Source organism: Salvelinus alpinus, chromosome 16 (assembly GCF_045679555.1).
Source record: "Salvelinus alpinus chromosome 16, SLU_Salpinus.1, whole genome shotgun sequence".
Taxonomy (NCBI): Eukaryota; Metazoa; Chordata; class Actinopteri; order Salmoniformes; family Salmonidae; genus Salvelinus; species Salvelinus alpinus.
In genome coordinates, this window is record NC_092101.1 from 56,576,003 (window position 1) to 56,600,514 (window position 24,512).

Consider the following 24,512-nt stretch of genomic DNA (forward strand, 5'->3'; position numbering starts at 1 on the left):
CTCTCATTCAGTGTAGAGGCTGTAGCCCAGCGTAATCCTCCTCTCTCAGCCAGTGTAGAGGCTGTAGCCCAGCGTAATCCTCCTCTCTTCTCTCAGCCAGTGTAGAGGCAGTAGCCCAGCGTAACCCTCCTCTCTCAGCCAGTGTAGAGGCTGTAGCCCAGCGTAACCCTCCTCTCAGCCAGTGTAGAGGCTGTAGCCCAGCGTAATCCTCCTCTCTCAGCCAGTATAGAGGCTGTAGCCCTGCGTAATCCTCCTCTCTTCTCTCAGCCAGTGTAGAGGCTGCAGCCCAGCGTAATCCTCCTCTCTCAGCCAGTGTAGAGGCTGTAGCCCAGCGTAACCCTCCTCTCTCAGCCAGTGTAGAGGCTGTAGCCCAGCGTAAACCTCCTCTCTCAGCCAGTGTAGAGGCTGTAGCCCAGCGTAATCCTCCTCTCTCAGCCAGTGTAGAGGCTGTAGCCCAGCGTAATCCTCCTCTCCTCTCTCAGCCAGTGTAGATGCTGTAGCCCAGTATAACCCTCCTCTCTCAGCCAGTGTAGAGGCTGTAGCCCAGTATAATCCTCCTCTCAGCCAGTGTAGAGGCTGTAGCCCAGCGTAATCCTCCTCTCCTCTCTCAGCCAGTGTAGAGGCTGTAGCCCAGTATAATCCTCCTCTCAGCCAGTGTAGAGGCTGTAGCCCAGCGTAATCCTCCTCTCTCAGCCAGTGTAGAGGCTGTAGCCCAGCGTAATCCTCCTCTCTCAGCCAGTGTAGAGGCTGTAGCCCAGCGTAACCCTCCTCTCTCAGCCAGTGTAGAGGCTGTAGCCCAGCGTAACCCTCCTCTCAGCCAGTGTAGAGGCTGTAGCCCAGCGTAATCCTCCTCTCTCAGCCAGTGTAGAGTCTGTAGCCCAGCGTAACCCTCCTCTCCTCTCTCAGCCAGTGTAGAGGCTGTAGCCCAGCGTAATCCTCCTCTCTTCTCTCAGCCAGTGTAGAGGCTGTGGCCCAGCGTAATCCTCCTCTCTCAGCCAGTGTAGAGGCTGTAGCCCAGCGTAATCCTCCTCTCTCAGCCAGTGTAGAGGCTGTAGCCCAGTGTAATCCTCCTCTCATTCAGTGTAGAGGCTGTAGCCCAGCGTAATCCTCCTCTCAGCCAGTGTAGAGGCTGTAGCTCAGCGTAATCCTCCTCTCTCAGGCAGTGTAGAGGCTGTAGCCCAGCGTAACCCTCCTCTCAGCCAGTGTAGAGGCTGTATCCCTGTATAATCCTCCTCTCTCAGCCAGTGTAGAGGCTGTAGCCCAGCGTAATCATCCTCTCTCAGCCAGTGTAGAGGCTGTAGCCCAGCGTAATCATCCTCTCTCAGCCAGTGTAGAGGCTGTAGCCCAGCGTAATCCTCCTCTCTCAGCCAGTTTAGAGGCTGTAGCCCAGCGTAATCCTCCTCTCTCAGCCAGTGTAGAGGCTGTAGCCCAGCGTAATCCTCCTCTCTCAGCCAGTGTAGAGGCTGTAGCACAGCGTAATCCTCCTCTCTCAGCCAGTGTAGAGGCTGTAGCCCAGTATAATCCTCCTCAGCCAGTGTAGAGGCTGTAGCCCAGCGTAATCCTCCTCTCATTCAGTGTAGAGGCTGTAGCCCAGCGTAATCCTCCTCTCTCAGCCAGTGTAGAGGCTGTAGCCCAGCGTAATCCTCCTCTCTTCTCTCAGCCAGTGTAGAGGCTGTAGCCCAGCGTAACCCTCCTCTCTCAGCCAGTGTAGAGGCTGTAGCCCAGCGTAACCCTCCTCTCAGCCAGTGTAGAGGCTGTAGCCCAGCGTAATCCTCCTCCCTCAGCCAGTGTAGAGGCTGTAGCCCAGCGTAATCCTCCTCTCTCAGCCAGTGTAGAGGCTTTAGCCCTCCTCTCTCAGCCAGTGTAGAGGCTGTAGCCCTCCTCTCTCAGCCAGTGTAGAGGCTGTAGCTCAGCGTAATCCTCCTCTCAGCCAGTGTAGAGGCTGTAGCTCAGCGTAATCCTCCTCTCAGCCAGTGTAGAGGCTGTAGCCCTCCTCTCTCAGCCAGTGTAGAGGCTGTAGCTCAGCGTAATCCTCCTCTCTCAGCCAGTGTAGAGGCTGTAGCCCAGCGTAACCCTCCTCTCTCAACCAGTGTAGAGGCTGTAGCCCAGCGTAACCCTCCTCTCAGCCAGTGTAGAGGCTGTAGCCCAGCGTAATCCTCCTCTCTCAGCCAGTGTAGAGGCTGTAGCCCAGCGTAATCCTCCTCTCTCAGCCAGTGTAGAGGCTGTAGCCCAGCGTAATCCTCCTCTCTCAGCCAGTGTAGAGGCTGTAGCCCTCCTCTCTCAGCCAGTGTAGAGGCTGTAGCCCTCCTCTCTCAGCCAGTGTAGAGGCTGTAGCTCAGCGTAATCCTCCTCTCAGCCAGTGTAGAGGCTGTAGCTCAGCGTAATCCTCCTCTCTCAGCCAGTGTAGAGGCTGTAGCCCTCCTCTCTCAGCCAGTGTAGAGGCTGTAGCCCAGCGTAACCCTCCTCTCAGCCAGTGTAGAGGCTGTATCCCAGTATAATCCTCCTCTCTCAGCCAGTGTAGAGGCTGTAGCCCAGCGTAATCATCCTCTCAGCCAGTGTAGAGGCTGTAGCCCAGCGTAACCCTCCTCTCTCAGCCAGTGTAGAGGCTGTAGCCCAGCGTAATCCTCCTCTCTCAGCCAGTGTAGAGGCTGTAGCCCAGCGTAATCCTCCTCTCTCAGCCAGTGTAGAGGCTGTAGCCCTCCTCTCTCAGCCAGTGTAGAGGCTGTAGCCCTCCTCTCTCAGCCAGTGTAGAGGCTGTAGCTCAGCGTAATCCTCCTCTCAGCCAGTGTAGAGGCTGTAGCTCAGCGTAATCCTCCTCTCAGCCAGTGTAGAGGCTGTAGCCCTCCTCTCTCAGCCAGTGTAGAGGCTGTAGCTCAGCGTAATCCTCCTCTCTCAGCCAGTGTAGAGGCTGTAGCTCAGCGTAATCCTCCATGTCCGAAGCACTGAAATGTTATAATCCCTCTGTTGTTTTTCCAGTCAACCTGCCAAAGAACCTGCATGTCCTAACAGCAGCCCACATCCCCTCCAAGCCTAGCCGTCGATCCATGCCTGCTCCCTTCCGGCTTCCCACCCCCCTGCCCCCGCTGCCTGTCAGGAAGGGGGTGCGGGGGCGGCGCCCCAAGAGTGAGACCATCGCCCTGCTGAAGGCTGTAGCGGAGGCAGCTCAGAACGGCACGGCTCCAACCTCTAACTCACAGCTGGCTCCCAGGCCTCACAAGAAGAGAGGCCCTAAACCTGGCAGCAAGAGGAAGCCCAAGGTGCTCCAGAACGTAGTGTCATCAGGTGCTGCGGATGCCAAGCTGTCAGGGGGTCAACAGGACTGCTTCAGCTCTGTGGTCTCTACAGGTAAACTTGACGACTGCCCACCTCTCTAGCCAGCGGCAGCCCACCTCTCTAGCCAGCGGCAGCCCACCTCTCTAGCCAGCTGCAGCCCACCTCTCTAACCAGCTGCAGCCCACCTCTCTAACCAGCTGCAGCCCACCTCTCTAACCAGCTGCAGCCCACCTCTCTAACCAGCTGCAGCCCACCTCTCTAACCAGCTGCAGCCCACCTCTCTAACCAGCTGCAGCCCACCTCTAACCAGCTGCAGCCCACCTCTCTAACCAGCTGCAGCCCACCTCTCTAACCAGCTGCAGCCCACCTCTCTAACCAGCTGCAGCCCACCTCTCTAACCAGCGGCAGCCCACCTCTCTAGCCAGCTGCAGCCCACCTCTCTAACCAGCTGCAGCCCACCTCTCTAACCAGCTGCAGCCCACCTCTCTAACCAGCTGCAGCCCACCTCTCTAACCAGCTGCAGCCCACCTCTCTAACCAGCTGCAGCCCACCTCTCTAACCAGCTGCAGCCCACCTCTAACCAGCTGCAGCCCACCTCTCTAACCAGCTGCAGCCCACCTCTCTAACCAGCTGCAGCCCACCTCTCTAACCAGCTGCAGCCCACCTCTCTAACCAGCTGCAGCCCACCTCTCTAACCAGCTGCAGCCCACCTCTCTAGCCAGCGGCAGCCCACCTCTCTAACCAGCGGCAGCCCACCTCTCTAACCAGCTGCAGCCCACCTCTCTAACCAGCTGCAGCCCACCTCTCTAACCAGCTGCAGCCCACCTCTCTAACCTTACATCGCACCAATCACCTCCCTCATAATAATACCAACAAACCACACACCTAGAAACTTACCTCTGTTTCCTGTATTAAATTACTGTTAGCACTAAACAGTGTTCATTTATTGACCAATCAAATAAAAATCAACATATCAGCCAGGAAGGTAATGGTACTTTAGCACGGCTGTGTTTGTGAGCATTACCGCCTGCGTGCCCGGGAGTACCGACCGGCCGCGCCGACCCTGGTCAATGTGGAGGCTATATACAGGGGGTACCTGGTCAATGTGGAGGCTATATACAGGGGGTACCTGGTCAATGTGCAGGCTATATACAGGGGGTACCTGGTCAATGTGCAGGCTATATACAGGGGGTACCTGGTCAATGTGGAGGCTATATACAGGGGGTACCTGGTCAATGTGCAGGCTATATACAGGGGGTACCTGGTCAATGTGCAGGCTATATACAGGGGGTACCTGGTCAATGTGGAGGCTATATACAGGGGGTACCTGGTCAATGTGGAGGCTGTATACAGGGGGTACCTGGTCAATGTGGAGGCTATATACAGGGGGTACCTGGTCAATGTGGAGGCTATATACAGGGGGTACCTGGTCAATGTGGAGGCTATATACAGGGGGTACCTGGTCAATGTGGAGGCTATATACAGGGGGTACCTGGTCAATGTGGAGGCTATATACAGGGGATACCTGGTCAATGTGAAGGCTATATACAGGGGGTACCTGGTCAATGTGGAGGCTGTATACAGGGGGTACCGAGTCAATGTCCCATAGGGCGGCGCACAATTGGCCCAGCATCGTCCGGGTTTGGCCCAGGGTAGACCGTCATTGTAAATAATAATTTGTTCTTAACGGACTTGCCAGGCTCCTGGAGAGCTAACGGCTGGCGAACCATCCTCCTGGAGAGCTAACGGCTGGCGAACCATCCTCCTGGAGAGCTAACGGCTGGCGAACCATCCTCCTGGAGAGCTAACGGCTGGCGAACCATCCTCCTGGAGAGCTAACGGCTGGCGAACCATCCTCCTGGAGAGCTAACGGCTGGCGAACCATCCTCCTGGAGAGCTAACGGCTGGCGAACCATCCTCCTGGAGAGCTAACGGCTGGCGAACCATCCTCCTGGAGAGCTAACGGCTGGCGAACCATCCTCCTGGAAAGCTAACGGCTGGCGAACCATCCTCCTGGAGAGCTAACGGCTGGCGAACCATCCTCCTGGAGAGCTAACGGCTGGCGAACCATCCTCCTGGAAAGCTAACGGCTGGCGAACCATCCTCCTGGAGAGCTAACGGCTGGCGAACCATCCTCCTGGAGAGCTAACGGCTGGCGAACCATCCTCCTGGAGAGCTAACGGCTGGCGAACCACCCTCCTGGAGAGCTAACGGCTGGCGAACCATCCTCCTGGAGAGTTAACGGCTGGCGAACCACCCTCCTGGAGAGCTAACGGCTGGCGAACCATCCTCCTGGAGAGCTAACGGCTGGCGAACCACCCTCCTGGAGAGCTAACGGCTGGCGAACCATCCTCCTGGAGAGCTAACGGCTGGCGAACCATCCTCCTGGAGAGATAACGGCTGGCGAACCATCCTCCTGGAGAGCTAACGGCTGGCGAACCATCCTCCTGGAGAGCTAACGGCTGGCGAACCATCCTCCTGGAGAGCTAACGGCTGGCGAACCATCCTCCTGGAGAGTTAATGGGTGTACATGCTTTTATTCCAGGCCCCCTCTAACAAAATTTGAAATAAGCTGCTCAACCGGACCTTGATAAACTGGCGTTGATGTGTTTGAGCAGGATCAAAAGCCTGCACACCCAGTATTTCACCAGACTGAGGGTTGACCACATGTGTTTTATACTTGACATTATTTCACCTTTATTTAACCTTTCTAGAACCTCAACCCCGGATCCGGGATCACCCCCCACACACTGATTAGCATAGATAGCATAGCTTCAGAAGTAGATAGTAGCATCTAAATATCATTAAATCACAAGTCCAAGACACCAGATGAAAGATACAGATCTTGTGAATAAAGCCACCATTTCAGATTTTTAAAATGTTTTACAGGGAAGACAAAATATGTAAATCTATTAGCTAAACACGTTAGCAAAATACACCACTATTCTAACTCCATCAGTTTCTTACTCCTTCAGGTGCTATCACCAATTCGGCTCAACTAAGATATTGATAGCCAATAACCTATAAAAAAAACCATCAGATGACAGTCTGATAACATATTCATGGTATAGGATAGTTTTTGTTAGAAAAAAGTGCATATTTCAGGTAGAAATCACAGTTTACAATTGCACCGACCATCACAAATCCACTAGAATTACTAGATAGAGCAACGTGTATGACCAATTTACTCATCATAAAACATTTCATAAGAATAGACAAAGCATAGCAATGGAAAGACCCAGATCTTGTGATTCCAGACAATATTTCAGATTTTCTAAGCGTTTTACAGCGAAAACACAATAAATCGATAAGTTAGCATACTACATGTGAAAACGTTACCAGAGCATCGATTCCAGCCAAAGAGCGCTATAACGTAATCACCGCCAAAAGATATTAATTTTTTCACTAACCTTCTCAGAATTCTTCCGATGACACTCCTGTAACATCATTTTACAACATACATATACAGTTTGTTCGAAAAGGTGCATATTTAGCCATACAAAACCGTGGTTACACAATAAAAATACTAGGAAATCAAGCCTCAATATGTCTGACGTCATCTATCAGAGTGATCTAGTTTAATTAAAAGCTAATCATATACTTGACTAAAAAATACAGGGTTGACAGGAATCGAAAGACAAATTAGTTCTTAATGCAACCGCTGATTTACATTTTTAAAATTATCCTTACTTTTCAATACAGGGTTGGCCAAGTGAAGCTACACCAAACAAAATGGCGATGTATGCGTTTAAAATATTTCGACAGAAACACGGTTTATCATATTAAATATTGCTTACTTTGAGCTGATCTTCCATCATATTCTTGGGCAATGTATCCTTTCTATGTTATAAACGTCTTTTGGTCGATAGATGTCCTCTGTCCTTCGAAATGTCCACTAACAACGACCGAGACCGCGAAACGTTCCCAAAGCTAGAAAGTGCACGACAAATAAATTCCTCAGAATCGCACTAAACGGATATAAATTGCTATAAAACGATTAAAATTAACTACATTATGATGTTTTTAACAACTATAACGACTGAAAACATGACCGGAGAAATATAGCTGGTTAGAAAACGATTTGGAACGAGGCAGGTCCGATGGCCTTCACGCTTGAGGCGCACGTTGAGAAAGGGCCGTCTCTGTACATTTTGGTCATTTATAATGGCTGTGAACGTCCCATCGATTTCATTGAAAACGTGATGACGTACAGACACCCAGAGGAAGACGTAGGCAGTGTCGGTTTCTTCATAGCATTCACTGTGGCCTTATAAACAGACCCCAGATCAGAGGTAAAAATTTCTGAAATCTGAACCCTGTCATGAAAAGTGCTGTAAAAATTGTTCTGTACCACTCAGAGACAAAATTTCAACTCCTATAGAAACTATAGACTGTTTTCTATCCAATAATAACAATAATATGCATATTGTACGATCAAGAATTTAGCACGAGGCAGTTTAATTTGGAGACCCAAATATGCTAATGCGGAACAGCACCCCCTATAGTTGCAAGAAGTTAACCAGGTAGGCTAGTTGAGAACAAGTTCTCATTTGCAACTGTGACCTGGCCAAGATAAAGCAAAGCAGTTCGACACATACAACAACACAGAGTTACACATGGAATAAACAAACATACAGTCAATAATACAGTAGAAAAAAGAAAACAAAAAGTCTATATACACTGAGTGCAAATGAGGTGAGATAAGGGAGGTAAGGCAATAAATAGGCCATGGTGGCGAAGTAATTACAATATAGCAATTAAACACTGGAATGGTAGATGTGCAGAAGATGAATGTGCAAGTAGAGATACTGGGGTGCAAAGGAGCAAGATAAATAAATAAATACAGTATGGGGATGAGGTAGTTGGATGGGCTATTTACAGATGGGCTATGTACAGGTGCAGTGATCTGTGAGCTGCTCTGACAGCTGGTGCTTAAAGTTAGTGAGGGAGATATGAGTCTCCAGCTTCAGTGATTTTTGCAGTTCCTTCCAGTCATTGGCAGCAGAGAACTGGAAGGAAAGGCGGCCAAAGGAGGAATTGGCTTTGGGGATGACCAGTGAGCTATACCTGCTGGAGTGCGTTTTACGAGTGGGTGCTGCTGTGGTGACCAGTGAGCTGAGATAAGGCGGGGCTTTACCTAGCAGAGACTTGTACATGACCTGGAGCCAGTGGGTTTGGCGATGAGCATGAAGCGAGGGCCAGCCAACAAGGGCGTACAGGTCGCAGTGGTGGGTACTATATGGGGCTTTGGTGACAAAATGGATGGCACTGTGATAGACTGCATCCAATTTGTTGAGTAGAGTGTTGGAGGCTATTTTGTAAATGACATCGCCGAAGTCGAGGATCGGTAGGATGGTCAGTTTTATGAGGGTATGTTTGGCAGCATGAGTGAAGGATGCTTTGTTGCGAAATAGGAAGCCGATTCTAGATTTAATTTTGGATTGGAGATGCTTAATGTGAGTCCGGAAGGAGAGTTTAAAGTCTAACCAGACACCTAGGTATTTGTAGTTGTCCACATATTCTAAGTCCGAACCGTCCAGAGTAGTGATGCTAGTCGGGCGGGCGGGTGTGGGCGGTGATCGGTTGAAGAGCATGCTTTTAGTTTTACTTGCATGTAAGAGCAGTTGGAGGCCACGGAAGGAGAGTTGTATGGCATTGAAGCTCGTCTGGAGGTTAGTTAACACAGTGTCCAAAGAAACTAGGTTGAATATTTGTTTAATGAAAACTCCTTTCAGCCCAGCGTCCCGCTTGTTTTCTCTTGTGAAGGATTTGATTTGTCTCTTGAGAAAGGCGCGTTGGACTCAAATAAATGTAATTCAAGTAATTGAACCGACTTTGGTCAGTTGTTTAATAACCGGGGGGAAAACCCCCAGAATGTTGATTAATCGCTCAGCACTAGTGGCCAGCCATCTAGTGGCCTAACCCTAACCCTCCAGGAGAGCCTTTTGAACAAGTAAAACATCAGTCCTACTTGTCCGAAGGACTAGTGGGTAAAATAGTCAAGCATTGATGTTTCTCTTTGTGTGTTATATCAGTGTGTACCCCCATTTTAATTGTTTCTCTTTGTGTGTGTTATATCAGTGTGTGTGTATGTGAACAAGCATGGGACCTGTGGGCCTCACCTGGACAGGAAGCAGATGCAGCGTCTTCCGGACCACTTTGGGCCAGGTCCTGTTAACGCGGTGCTGCGACAGGCGGTTCAGACTTGTCTAGACTGTTGTTACCAACCAAAGGTGCTGCTCAGAACTCTACAGGCACACGCTGGGGGAGGAGAGGTTGTCAGTGGTGAGGAGATGGCTACTGACACAGACCTGCACTGACACGCCACAGACCTGCCCTGACACGCCACAGACCTGCCCTGACACGCCACAGACCTGCCCTGACACGCCACAGACCTGCCCTGACACGCCACAGACCTGCCCTGACACGCCACAGACCTGCCCTGACACGCCACAGACCTGCCCTGACACGCCACAGACCTGCCCTGACACGCCACAGACCTGCCCTGACACGCCACAGACCTGCCCTGACACGCCACAGACCTGCCCTGACACGCCACAGACCTGCCCTGACACGCCACAGACCTGCACTGACACGCCACAGACCTGCCCTGACACGCCACAGACCTGCCCTGACAAGCCACCTACCTGCCCTGACACGCCACAGACCTGCCCTGACACGCCACAGACCTGCCCTGACACGCCACAGACCTGCCCTGCCACGCCACAGACCTGCCCTGACACGCCACAGACCTGCCCTGACACGCCACAGACCTGCCCTGACACGCCACAGACCTGCCCTGACACGCCACAGACCTGCCCTGACACGCCACAGACCTGCCCTGACACGCCACAGACCTGCCCTGACACGCCACAGACCTGCCCTGACACGCCACAGACCTGACCTGACACGCCACAGACCTGTCATATCACCAGTCAGCCAGTCAACTGACAATGACCATGTGTTGACCTCTGTGTTTGACCACATGTTGACCTCTGCCCCCTGCCCCTAGTGAGGATGGATGGTGGAGTTCGTCTGGTGAAGCTGCCCTCAGCCTCCAGCGCCTCCTTCGTGCTCCGCTTCCTGGAGACGCTGTGTCGCACGCTGCAGAGTCATTTCCTCTTCAGCTCCCAGCCCTTCAGCCACATATACACCTACAGTAAATATGGTAACTACACCTACAGCACCACCAAGTCAGGTGACTACAGTACCACCAAGTCAGGTGACTACAGTACCACCAAGTCAGGTGACTACAGCACCACCAAGTCAGGTAACTACAGCACCACCAAGTCAGGTAACTACAGCACCACCAAGTCAGGTAACTACAGCACCACCAAGTCAGGTGACTACAGCACCACCAAGTCAGGTAACTACAGCACCACCAAGTCAGGTAACTACACCTACAGCACCACCAAGTCAGGTGACTACAGCACCACCAAGTCAGGTAACTACAGCACCACCAAGTCAGGTAACTATGGTAACACTGTAACTAAACCTAGACAGGTGACAAAGTGCCTATTAGAATTTAGCTTTAACATCTCTTCCCTGTGTGTCTGTACTAGCGGTGTGTCTGTACTAGCAGTGTGTCTGTACTAGCGGTGTGTCTGTACTAGCGGTGTGTCTGTACTAGCAGTGGGTCTGTACTAGCAGTGTGTCTGTACTAGCGGTGGGTCTGTACTAGCAGTGTGTCTGTACTAGCAGTGTGTCTGTACTAACAGTGGGTCTGTACTAGCAGTGTGTCTGTACTAACAGTGGGTCTGTACTAGCAGTGTGTCTGTACTAGCGGTGGGTCTGTACTAGCGGTGGGTCTGTACTAGCGGTGGGTCTGTACTAACAGTGGGTCTGTACTAGCGGTGTGTCTGTACTAACAGTGGGTCTGTACTAGCAGTGTGTCTGTACTAACAGTGTGTCTGTACTAGCAGTGTGTCTGTACTAACAGTGTGTCTGTACTAGCAGTGTGTCTGTACTAACAGTGGGTCTGTACTAGCGGTGGGTCTGTACTAGCGGTGTGTCTGTACTAGCGGTGTGTCTGTAGCTGGAACAACATCTCTTCCCTGTGTGTCTGTTCCAGTGAAGGAGGAGGCGTTGGAGGCCCCATCACTGAGCCAGGGGATTAAACGTCTATCTAGAGACTCATCCCCCTACGCAGCCCCCCATTCCCCTAAACTACTGCGCACAGAGGCACACCTTTCAGAAGGTAACATCAACCAATCAGCACCACCATCTACTGGCTCACATTACACACATCCAATACATCAACACAAATCATATATAGAGGTTGGAGAAACAAGCAAAGACCTTTTGATGATCAGTGACCTATTCTAAAATGGATTAAATTGTTTTTTCCTCATCAATGTACACACAATACCACATAATGACAAAGCGAAAACATTTTTTTTAAATTAAAAATACAAAACAGAAATACCTTATTTACATAAGTATTCAGACCCTGTCTATATAAGGTCCCACAGTTGACTGCATGTCAGAGCAAAAACCAAGTCATGAGGTCGAAGGAATTGTCCGTAGAGCTCCGAGACAGGATTGTGTCGAGGCACAGATCTGGGGAAGGGTACCAAAACATTTCTGCAGCATTGAAGATCCAAAAGAACACGGTGGCATCCATCATTCTTAAATGGAAGAAGTTTGAAATCACTAAGAATCTTCCTAGAGCTGGTCGCTCGGCCAAACTGAGCAATCAGGGGAGAAGGGCCTTGGTCAGGGAGGTGACCAAGAACCCGATGGTCACTCTGACAGAGCTCCAGAGTTCCTCTGTGGAGATGGGAGAACTTTCCAAAAGGACAACCATCTCTGCAGAGCTTCATCAATCAGGCCTTTATGGTAGAGTGGCCAGAGGGAAGCCACTCCTCAGTAAAAGGCACACATCAGCCCGCTTTGAGTTTGCCAAAAGGCACCTAATTGACACCTAATGGATGAAACCAAGATTACACTCTTTGGCCTGATTACCAAGTCTCACATCTGGAGGAAACTTGGCACAATCCCTACGGTGAAGCATGGGGATGTTTTTCAGCGGCAGGGACTGGGAGGCTAGTCTGGTTCGAGGCAAAGATGAACTGCTCAAAGTACAGAGAGATCCTTGATGAGAACCTGCTCCAGAGCGCCCGGGACCTCAGACTGGGGCGAAGATTCACCTTCCAATAGGCCAACGACCCTAAGCACACAGCCAATACAACGCAGGAGTGGCTTCGGGACAAGTGTCCTTAATGTCTCTGAATGTCCTTAAGTGGCCCAGCCAGAGTCCGGACTAGAACCAGATCGAAAATCTCTGGAGAGACCTGAAAATAGCTGTGCAGCGATGCTCCCCATCCAACCTGACAGAGCTTGAGAGAATCTGCAGAGAAAAATGTGAGAAACTCCCCAAATACATGTGTGCATCATACACAACAAGACTTGATATTATAATAATATATATATTTTATTATGTTTGCAAAAAAAATCTGCCTGTTTTTGCTTTGTCATTATGGGGAATTGTGTGTGGATTGCTGAGGGAATAAAACAATAATTTTAGAATAAGGCTGTTGCGTAGCAAAATGTGCATAAAGTCAAGGGGATGTACTGTATCTTGGGATTGGGCAGATAGAGGTTAGAGTAAGGGTCTTATAAGGCAGAGGACCATCTCTCCAACAGATACTCTGCCCCGTGAGGAGAACAGCCTTCTGAAGGAGCAGTGCTTCATGGACTCTAACTCCATGACGCCACGCCCTAAGACGCTGCGCAGCACTTCTGACTACCACACCCACTCCCAGGCCAGCAGCCCCTATTACCCACGCCATGGCCCCGGACGCGCCCACAGCACACCACTGCACCGCCTTGCCTCCAACCCTGCGGACCTCCCCTGTACACACACCAACAGAGGAGTGGAAGGTAGGCCCTGTCAGAGCCTCTCTGTCCTCATGGTGTGTTGCTGTATCCAATACCCTACTATGCTCTCCATGTCAGTCTGGTTGCTGCTATGGGGTTGGCTTTTGTTTGAAGACACAAATCCCTGGAATATTTGATCATTGCAATCTCTTTGAAGTAGCGTAGTGGCAACAGTAGATCATACCATCTTAATGTTCAAATTTCGAGCCCTGGATTTAAACATCTCCGACATTAAATGGCTCAGAAACTATCTTATGGGCCATAATCAAATGGCGTATGTGAACGGGTCACTGTCTAAACCCAAAACTAATATCTGCAGATTACCACAAGACACATTTTCCCCTGCTGTTTATCTCTGAAGCTACTATGAGCTGTAGACTAGTTCACCGTGTCTTACTGCTCTGTTCTCCAGCCGCCAGCTCCACCACGGGCCCCGAGCCCACGGGCCCCGACAGACAGACCCCCAGGGGGGCGGGGTTGGGCAGGAACCCCTCTACCTGGTCCATCGATGAGGTCATGCAGTTTGTGAGCGACGCCGACCCCTCAGCCCTGGCCCCGCACGCTGAGCTGTTCAGGAAACACGTGAGTGACTTCTGACCATAGAGTTGTAGCCACTAGAGTAGAGGAAAAACTGCTGTTATTACTGACCGTGGTGTTATAACCACTAGAGTACAGGGAAAACTGCTGTTATTACTGACCGTGGTGTTATAACCACTAGAGTACAGGGAAAACTGCTGTTATTACTGACCGTGGTGTTATAACCACTAGAGTAGAGGGAAAACTGCTGTTATTACTGACCGTGGTGTTATAACCACTAGAGTAGAGGGAAAACTGCTGTTATTACTGACCGTGGTGTTATAACCACTAGAGTAGAGGGAAAACTGCTGTTATTACTGACCGTGGTGTTATAACCACTAGAGTACAGGGAAAACTGCTGTTATTACTGACCGTGGTGTTATAACCACTAGAGTACAGGGAAAACTGCTGTTATTACTGACCGTGGTGTTATAACCACTAGAGTACAGGGAAAACTGCTGTTATTACTGACCGTGGTGTTATAACCACTAGAGTAGAGGGAAAACTGCTGTTATTACTGACCGTGGTGTTATAACCACTAGAGTAGAGGGAAAACTGCTGTTATTACTGACCGTGGTGTTATAACCACTAGAGTAGAGGGAAAACTGCTGTTATTACTGACCGTGGTGTTATAACCACTAGAGTAGAGGGAAAACTGCTGTTATTACTGACCGTGGTGTTATAACCACTAGAGTACAGGGAAAAATGCTGTTATTACTGACCGTGGTGTTATAACCACTAGAGTACAGGGAAAACTGCTGTTATTACTGACCGTGGTGTTATAACCACTAGAGTACAGGGAAAACTGCTGTTATTACTGACCGTGGTGTTATAACCACTAGAGTACAGGGAAAACTGCTGTTATTACTGACCGTGGTGTTATAACCACTAGAGTACAGGGAAAACTGCTGTTATTACTGACCGTGGTGTTATAACCACTAGAGTACAGGGAAAACTGCTGTTATTACTGACCGTGGTGTTATAACCACTAGAGTAGAGGGAAAACTGCTGTTATTACTGACCGTGGTGTTATAACCACTAGAGTACAGGGAAAACTGCTGTTATTACTGACCGTGGTGTTATAACCACTAGAGTACAGGGAAAACTGCTGTTATTACTGACCGTGGTGTTATAACCACTAGAGTACAGGGAAAACTGCTGTTATTACTGACCGTGGTGTTATGACCACTAGAGTAGAGGGAAAACTGCTGTTATTACTGACCGTGGTGTTATAACCACTAGAGTAGAGGGAAAACTGCTGTTATTACTGACCGTGGTGTTATAACCACTAGAGTAGAGGGAAAACTGCTGTTATTACTGACCGTGGTGTTATAACCACTAGAGTAGAGGGAAAACTGCTGTTATTACTGACCGTGGTGTTATAACCACTAGAGTACAGGGAAAACTGCTGTTATTACTGACCGTGGTGTTATAACCACTAGAGTACAGGGAAAACTGCTGTTATTACTGACCGTGGTGTTATAACCACTAGAGTACAGGGAAAACTGCTGTTATTACTGACCGTGGTGTTATAACCACTAGAGTAGAGGGAAAACTGCTGTTATTACTGACCGTGGTGTTATAACCACTAGAGTAGAGGGAAAACTGCTGTTATTACTGACCGTGGTGTTATAACCACTAGAGTACAGGGAAAACTGCTGTTATTACTGACCGTGGTGTTATAACCACTAGAGTACAGGGAAAACTGCTGTTATTACTGACCGTGGTGTTATAACCACTAGAGTACAGGGAAAACTGCTGTTATTACTGACCGTGGTGTTATAACCACTAGAGTACAGGGAAAACTGCTGTTATTACTGACCGTGGTGTTATAACCACTAGAGTACAGGGAAAACTGCTGTTATTACTGACCGTGGTGTTATAACCACTAGAGTAGAGGGAAAACTGCTGTTATTACTGACCGTGGTGTTATAACCACTAGAGTACAGGGAAAACTGCTGTTATTACTGACCGTGGTGTTATAACCACTAGAGTACAGGGAAAACTGCTGTTATTACTGACCGTGGTGTTATAACCACTAGAGTACAGGGAAAACTGCTGTTATTACTGACCGTGGTGTTATAACCACTAGAGTACAGGGAAAACTGCTGTTATTACTGACCGTGGTGTTATAACCACTAGAGTAGAGGGAAAACTGCTGTTATTACTGACCGTGGTGTTATAACCACTAGAGTAGAGGGAAAACTGCTGTTATTACTGACCGTGGTGTTATAACCACTAGAGTACAGGGAAAACTGCTGTTATTACTGACCGTGGTGTTATAACCACTAGAGTACAGGGAAAACTGCTGTTATTACTGACCGTGGTGTTATAACCACTAGAGTACAGGGAAAACTGCTGTTATTACTGACCGTGGTGTTATAACCACTAGAGTACAGGGAAAACTGCTGTTATTACTGACCGTGGTGTTATAACCACTAGAGTAGAGGGAAAACTGCTGTTATTACTGACCGTGGTGTTATAACCACTAGAGTAGAGGGAAAACTGCTGTTATTACTGACCGTGGTGTTATAACCACTAGAGTAGAGGGAAAACTGCTGTTATTACTGACCGTGGTGTTATAACCACTAGAGTACAGGGAAAACTGCTGTTATTACTGACCGTGGTGTTATAACCACTAGAGTACAGGGAAAACTGCTGTTATTACTGACCGTGGTGTTATAACCACTAGAGTAGAGGGAAAACTGCTGTTATTACTGACCGTGGTGTTATAACCACTAGAGTAGAGGGAAAACTGCTGTTATTACTGACCGTGGTGTTATAACCACTAGAGTAGAGGGAAAACTGCTGTTATTACTGACCGTGGTGTTATAACCACTAGAGTAGAGGGAAAACTGCTGTTATTACTGACCGTGGTGTTATAACCACTAGAGTACAGGGAAAACTGCTGTTATTACTGACCGTGGTGTTATAACCACTAGAGTACAGGGAAAACTGCTGTTATTACTGACCGTGGTGTTATAACCACTAGAGTAGAGGGAAAACTGCTGTTATTACTGACCGTGGTGTTATAACCACTAGAGTAGAGGGAAAACTGCTGTTATTACTGACCGTGGTGTTATAACCACTAGAGTAGAGGGAAAACTGCTGTTATTACTGACCGTGGTGTTATAACCACTAGAGTAGAGGGAAAACTGCTGTTATTACTGACCGTGGTGTTATAACCACTAGAGTAGAGGGAAAACTGCTGTTATTACTGACCGTGGTGTTATAACCACTAGAGTAGAGGGAAAACTGCTGTTATTACTGACCGTGGTGTTATAACCACTAGAGTAGAGGGAAAACTGCTGTTATTACTGACCATGGTGTTATAACCACTAGAGTAGAGGGAAAACTGCTGTTATTACTGACCATGGTGTTATAACCACTAGAGTAGAGGGAAAACTGCTGTTATTACTGACCATGGTGTTATAACCACTAGAGTAGTGGGAAAACTGCTGTTATTACTGACCATGGTGTTATAACCACTAGAGTAGAGGGAAAACTGCTGTTATTACTGACCGTGGTGTTATAACAACTAGAGTAGAGGGAAAACTGCTGTTATTACTGACCATGGTGTTATAACCACTAGAGTAGAGGGAAAACTGCTGTTATTACTGACCGTGGTGTTATAACCACTAGAGTAGAGGGAAAACTGCTGTTATTACTGACCGTGGTGTTATAACAACTAGAGTAGAGGGAAAACTGCTGTTATTACTGACCGTGGTGTTATAACCACTAGAGTAGAGGGAAAACTGCTGTTATTACTGACCGTGGTGTTATAACCACTAGAGTAGAGGGAAAACTGCTGTTATTACTGACCGTGGTGTTATAACCACTAGAGTAGAGGGAAAACTGCTGTTATTACTGACCGTGGTGTTATAACCACTAGAGTACAGGGAAAACTGCTGTTATTACTGACCGTGGTGTTATAACCACTAGAGTACAGGGAAAACTGCTGTTATTACTGACCGTGGTGTTATAACCACTAGAGTACAGGGAAAACTGCTGTTATTACTGACCGTGGTGTTATAACCACTAGAGTACAGGGAAAACTGCTGTTATTACTGACCGTGGTGTTATAACCACTAGAGTAGAGGGAAAACTGCTGTTATTACTGACCGTGGTGTTATAACCACTAGAGTAGAGGGAAAACTGCTGTTATTACTGACCGTGGTGTTATAACCACTAGAGTAGAGGGAAAACTGCTGTTATTACTGACCGTGGTGTTATAACCACTAGAGTAGAGGGAAAACTGCTGTTATTACTGACCGTGGTGTTATAACCACTAGAGTACAGGGAAAACTGCTGTTATTACTGACCGTGGTGTTATAACCACTAGAGTAGAGGGAAAACTGCTGTTATTACTGACCGTGGTGTTATAACCACTAGAGTACAGGGAAAACTGCTGTTATTACTGACCGTGGTGTTATAACCACTAGAGTACAGGGAAAACTGCTGTTATTACTGACCGTGGTGTTATAACCACTAGAGTACAGGGAAAACTGCTGTTATTACTGACCGTGGTGTTATAACCACTAGAGTACAGGGAAAACTGCTGTTATTACTGACCGTGGTGTTATAACCACTAGAGTACAGGGAAAACTGCTGTTATTACTGACCGTGGTGTTATAACCACTAGAGTACAGGGAAAACTGCTGTTATTACTGACCGTGGTGTTATAACCACTAGAGTACAGGGAAAACTGCTGTTATTACTGACCGTGGTGTTATAACCACTAGAGTACAGGGAAAACTGCTGTTATTACTGACCGTGGTGTTATAACCACTAGAGTACAGGGAAAACTGCTGTTATTACTGACCGTGGTGTTATAACCACTAGAGTAGAGGGAAAACTGCTGTTATTACTGACCGTGGTGTTATAACCACTAGAGTAGAGGGAAAACTGCTGTTATTACTGACCGTGGTGTTATAACCACTAGAGTACAGGGAAAACTGCTGTTATTACTGACCGTGGTGTTATAACCACTAGAGTACAGGGAAAACTGCTGTTATTACTGACCGTGGTGTTATAACCACTAGAGTACAGGGAAAACTGCTGTTATTACTGACCGTGGTGTTATAACCACTAGAGTAGAGGGAAAACTGCTGTTATTACTGACCGTGGTGTTATAACCACTAGAGTACAGGGAAAACTGCTGTTATTACTGACCGTGGTGTTATAACCACTAGAGTAGAGGGAAAACTGCTGTTATTACTGACCGTGGTGTTATAACCACTAGAGTAGAGGGAAAACTGCTGTTATTACTGACCGTGGTGTTATAACCACTAGAGTACAGGGAAAACTGCTGTTATTACTGACCGTGGTGTTATAACCACTAGAGTACAGGGAAAACTGCTGTTATTACTGACCGTGGTGTTATAACCACTAGAGTACAGGGAAAACTGCTGTTATTACTGACCGTGGTGTTATAACCACTAGAGTAGAGGGAAAACTGCTGTTATTACTGACCGTGGTGTTATAACCACTAGAGTAGAGGGAAAACTGCTGTTATTACTGACCGTGGTGTTATAACCACTAGAGTAGAGGGAAAACTGCTGTTATTACTGACCGTGGTGTTATAACCACTAGAGTAGAGGGAAAACTGCTGTTATTACTGACCGTGGTGTTATAACCACTAGAGTACAGGGAAAACTGCTGTTATTACTGACCGTGGTGTTATAACCACTAGAGTACAGGGAAAACTGCTGTTATTACTGACCGTGGTGTTATAACCACTAGAGCAGAGGGAAAACTGCTGTTATTACTGACCGTGGTGTTATAACCACTAGAGTAGAGGGAAAACTGCTGTTATTACTGACCGTGGTGTTATAACCACTAGAGTAGAGGGAAAACTGCTGTTATTACTGACCGTGGTGTTATAACCACTAGAGTAGAGGGAAAACTGCTGTTATTACTGACCGTGGTGTTATAACCACTAGAGTACAGGGAAAACTGCTGTTATTACTGACCGTGGTGTTATAACCACTAGAGTACAGGGAAAACTGCTGTTATTACTGACCGTGGTGTTATAACCACTAGAGTAGAGGGAAAACTGCTGTTATTACTGACCGTGGTGTTATAACCACTAGAGTAGAGGGAAAACTGCTGTTATTACTGACCGTGGTGTTATAACCACTAGAGTAGAGGGAAAACTGCTGTTATTACTGACCGTGGTGTTATAACCACTAGAGTAGAGGGAAAACTGCTGTTATTACTGACCGTGGTGTTATAACCACTAGAGTAGAGGGAAAACTGCTGTTATTACTGACCGTGGTGTTATAACCACTAGAGTAGAGGGAAAACTGCTGTTATTACTGACCGTGGTGTTATAACCACTAGAGTAGAGGGAAAACTGCTGTTATTACTGACCGTGGTGTTATAACCACTAGAGTAGAGGGAAAACTGCTGTTATTACTGACCATGGTGTTATAACCACTAGAGTAGTGGGAAAACTGCTGTTATTACTGACCATGGTGTTATAACCACTAGAGTAGAGGGAAAACTGCTGTTATTACTGACCGTGGTGTTATAACAACTAGAGTAGAGGGAAAACTGCTGTTATTACTGACCATGGTGTTATAACCACTAGAGTAGAGGGAAAACTGCTGTTATTACTGACCGTGGTGTTATAACCACTAGAGTAGAGGGAAAACTGCTGTTATTACTGACCGTGGTGTTATAACAACTAGAGTAGAGGGAAAACTGCTGTTATTACTGGCCGTGGTGTTATAACCACTAGAGTAGAGGGAAAACTGCTGTTATTACTGACCGTGGTGTTATAACCACTAGAGTAGAGGGAAAACTGCTGTTATTACTGACCGTGGTGTTATAACCACTAGAGTAGAGGGAAAACTGCTGTTATTACTGACCGTGGTGTTATAACCACTAGAGTAGAGGGAAAACTGCTGTTATTACTGACCATGGTGTTATAACCACTAGAGTAGAGGGAAAACTGCTGTTATTACTGACCATGGTGTTATAACCACTAGAGTAGAGGGAAAACTGCTGTTATTACTGGCCTTAGAGTTATAACCACTAGAAAATTACTGTTATTACTGACCATAGAGTTATAACCACTAGAGGGAAAACTGCTGTTATTACTGACCATAGAGTTATAACCACTAGAACAGTGGGAAAACGACTGTTTTAAATGGTTTTATACCCGTGTGCATGGTTTCTTCTGAATGATGCTAATCCTGGTTTATTTCTCTCTCTCTCTCTCTGCCTGTCTCTCTCTCCTGTCTTTCTGCCTGCGTGTCTGTCCATCCTCAGGAGATTGACGGCAAGGCCCTGATGCTGCTGAGGAGTGACATGGTGATGAAGTACATGGGTCTGAAACTGGGGCCCGCCTTGAAGCTGTGTCACCACATAGAGCGCCTGAAACAGGGCAAATTGTAGAGCTGAAACAGAATGGAACAGGACAAACTGTAGAGGTGAAACTGGAGAGCTGAAACACAGAATGGAACAGGGCAAACTGGAGGGCTGAAACACAGAATGGAACAGGGCAAACTGGAGAGCTGAAACACAGAATGGAACAGGACAAACTGTAGAGGTGAAACTGGAGAGCTGAAACACAGAATGGAACAGGACAAACTGTAGAGGTGAAACTGGAGAGCTGAAACACAGAATGGAACAGGGCAAACTGGAGAGCTGAAACACAGAATGGAACAGGGCAAACTGGAGAGCTGAAACACAGAATGGAACAGGGCAAACTGGAGAGCTGAAACACAGAATGGAACAGGGCAAACTGGAGAGCTGAAACACAGAATGGAACAGGGCAAACTGGAGAGCTGAAACACAGAATGGAACAGGGCAAACTGGAGAGGTGAAACACAGAATGGAACAGGACAAACTGGAGAGGTGAAACACATATACTGAAACAGGGAAAACTTTAGAGATGAAACTGGAGAGCTGAAACACAGACAAACAGGGCTAACTGTAGGGCTGAAACTGTAGAACTGTAACAGACTGAAACAGGGCAAATGGTAGAGCTGAACAGGAGAAACTGTAGAGCTGAAACACAGACAAAAACAGGGGAAACGATAGAGATGAAACAGACTGAACCAGGGGAAACTGTCAAGCTGAACCAGGGGAAACTGTCGAGGAGAAACGGGGGAAACTGTCGAGCTGAAACGGGGGAAACTGTCGAGCTGAAACGGGGGAAACTGTAGAGCTGAAACGGGGGAAACTGTAGAGCTGAAACAGACTGAAACAGGGGAAACTGTCAAGCTGAAACAGGGGAAACTGTAGAGCTGAAACTGTAGAGCTGAAACAGGGGAAACTGTAGAGCTGAAACAGGGGAAACTGTAGAGCTGAAAGACACAGGTTGAAACAGGGAAAACTGTAGCAGGTTCCAGATTAGACCAGCCTCACAGACCCCAGGTGAAACACAGCTCACCCTACCACAGAATGTCCCACAGCGTCCCTTACAGGTGACCCAATATTCAACCTCTAACAGTCTCTTTAGGGGCACACAGCCCCCTCCAACTCTAGCCTCCAGCCTGCCCTAAGCCCTCTTTATCTCTGAGCTCTCTCACTCCGGTTATGTTATCTGTGGTAACATGGAAACACACGGTGTGGATCAGTGAAAACATGCGTTGTGCATCGCTGACACTACATTACCTCATCTCCTCCCCAGCCAATCAGAGCTGGGCAAGCCAAACAGAGAAGGCTGTGATTGGTTGGATCCCAAAGCAACAGACTCTCTCCATGGTGTTTACATTGAATAGCACAGACTGACTAACCTACACTAGGACATGCTAAGACTTTTTACTGAGTAATGTTTGATCCTGCTTCTGGATCCCAAAGATGTACAATGTTTTCTTCTATGACGTTATGTTTTTATTATTAATATCCTGTTAATAAGGAGGATGTGTATATAAATGTAACAGTGCTGATATTAGAAGCTAAACCTGTTTACAGCTGCAGAATGTTGTCTATTTCAATTCCTGTTAGTTCAATAATGTGTCCATGATGCTGGATGATCTGCAGTTTAAGGTAGACCCTGTTGCCATGACGGTCACTAGCCTCTCATGGTAAAGGGTGAAATGTGTTACTGGTGTGAGCAGGTGACTTTCCCCAATGTAAGATGGCCATTGTCTTAAACAGCTAGACGTTATATCTAATGCCTGTCAGACTGACAGACCGTCAACCTCCGACCAGTGGAGATATTCAGACAGGTCTTTTGAAACTCTAATTCCCTGTGAGTGTGCCTTGCTGGAATCCCTGTGACTGTGATGTTTGATGTGGGGATTAATGAAGGTCATGCTGTTAAAGAGATCGCCCCTACTGGTGGTGTCAAGCACAGAGGCTTTGTCCAGTTTTCATCAATACAGAACTGTCTAGAAAGATTTATTTACATTTATTTCCAGAAGTTATTTCAGATGACAGCTCAGTGATTCCAGAAGTTATTTCAGATGACAGCTCGTTCTAGTTTCAAGAGTAAAGGGGACATCATATTAAAGGGCTTTCTATCTAGGTTTCAGTTTGATATTAAAGGTGCTACACACAGGATAAAAATAAATAAATAGTGTTGTAATTTCAGAATGTCCATAATATATCTGCAGAAATAGTGGAATGATGGTGTGTTTCACAGTATTGCTTACCGGCCAGTGTTGGGCTTGACTGTGATATTAGCCTCAAAATGTAAAAGTTTTGACTTTGTGACTGTGTTATCTACTGGGAATCGCCCTGCAATTTAAATTGTACAATGATTCCCTACACTATTCAGTGCTTGTTTTCTCACATAAACTGAAATTGAGCAAACTTTAGCAACCAGGGAATTACAAAAAAATAATTTAGACTAAATAACACAGTCTGAATTTACAATGCAAAAATTCTACAAAAAATCCTGTGTGTAGCGTCTTTTAATATTAGTACCAGTCCGAGTCGGAGATATCCTCACCTGTTATTGGTCCCTTCAGGACTTCATGTTGTCAGTTGGACCATTTGTTAAAACAGATTTATGGGTTTAACCATAAGTATCAGACACAAGAATGTACATTTTTGTAGAAAATACATATTTTAATGAGATTATATATAAGTAGAAATGTGAAGATTATGGGTGAGGGAGGGACAATATATTTCATACTGCCTTTTTAATGCTTTATATATCTTTTAGTTGAAACGCCCTCAACATAATACAACAGAACCTGCCTTGCTTTAATTTGAGATCTCTCAGGGGGTCTTAGTTAATAGAAACTTTTGTAGCATTCTGTTCTGGGTATTCTATACCATTCTTCTGTGGTTGGTGAGTTGAAGTTAAGGACTCGTTGTGCCATAAAGCAACACAAGAACATAGTGTTCTTGTTAAAGTCTTTTAAAGCAGCTCAATTTACTTGAAAAAGATGCTGTAAGTCATGCTTGTTTAAAAAGTCACACCTGAAATAAAAGTGTATTTTCTGTTTAATAGATCTCCCAAATGGAAAGCAGCTTGTGTCCTCTTGTTATGGTGTATGGTCCGGAGCCATAGTCTCCAACAGGTACACCGTGAGCTACAAGTAGCTACCAGCCCACCTGTGAGCTCGCCATGTAATTCTGAAAGATCATGCACTTTTTAAATATGTTCCATCACAAACTGTCATAAACAAAAATCTCCCGGCTACTAACCAATCAAAGCCACATTGATATTATCCCAGCCCTTGTTAGCCACTATTGGCTTGAAAAGCCAAACCTAACACAATAGCAATCTGCCAAATAATTTGCAGCAATATTGCCTCTGTCTGTTTGGTGAGCGCATTTGTCGATCACTCAATATGTAGCCTATTAGAGATGCTAGTAAT

At 47.0% G+C, this 24,512-nt stretch overlaps 1 protein-coding gene across 1 annotated transcript; it reads left to right on the forward strand.

Moving 5' to 3' along the window:
- The first annotated feature begins 2,685 nt into the window (after nucleotides 1-2,685).
- On the forward strand, nucleotides 2,686-24,139 carry LOC139541710 (sex comb on midleg-like protein 2). The gene is made up of 7 exons (XM_071346661.1): nucleotides 2,686-3,345; nucleotides 9,355-9,558; nucleotides 10,286-10,441; nucleotides 11,345-11,470; nucleotides 12,919-13,155; nucleotides 13,565-13,734; nucleotides 21,004-24,139. The coding sequence occupies exons 1-7, from the start codon at nucleotides 2,931-2,933 to the stop codon at nucleotides 21,127-21,129; spliced, it is 1,434 nt and encodes a 477-aa protein (XP_071202762.1). The 5' UTR covers nucleotides 2,686-2,930; the 3' UTR covers nucleotides 21,130-24,139.
- Nucleotides 24,140-24,512: the final 373 nt, after the last annotated feature.

Coding starts and splice junctions, on each gene's coding strand:
- LOC139541710 (XM_071346661.1), top strand. CDS start 2,931: ATGTCCGAAGCACTGAAATGTTATAATCCCTCTGTTGTTTTTCCAGTC. Junction 3,346..9,354: donor CAGCTCTGTGGTCTCTACAG/GTAAACTTGACG, acceptor GTGTTATATCAG/TGTGTGTGTATGTGAACAAG. Junction 10,442..11,344: donor ATACACCTACAGTAAATATG/GTAACTACACCT, acceptor TGTCTGTTCCAG/TGAAGGAGGAGGCGTTGGAG.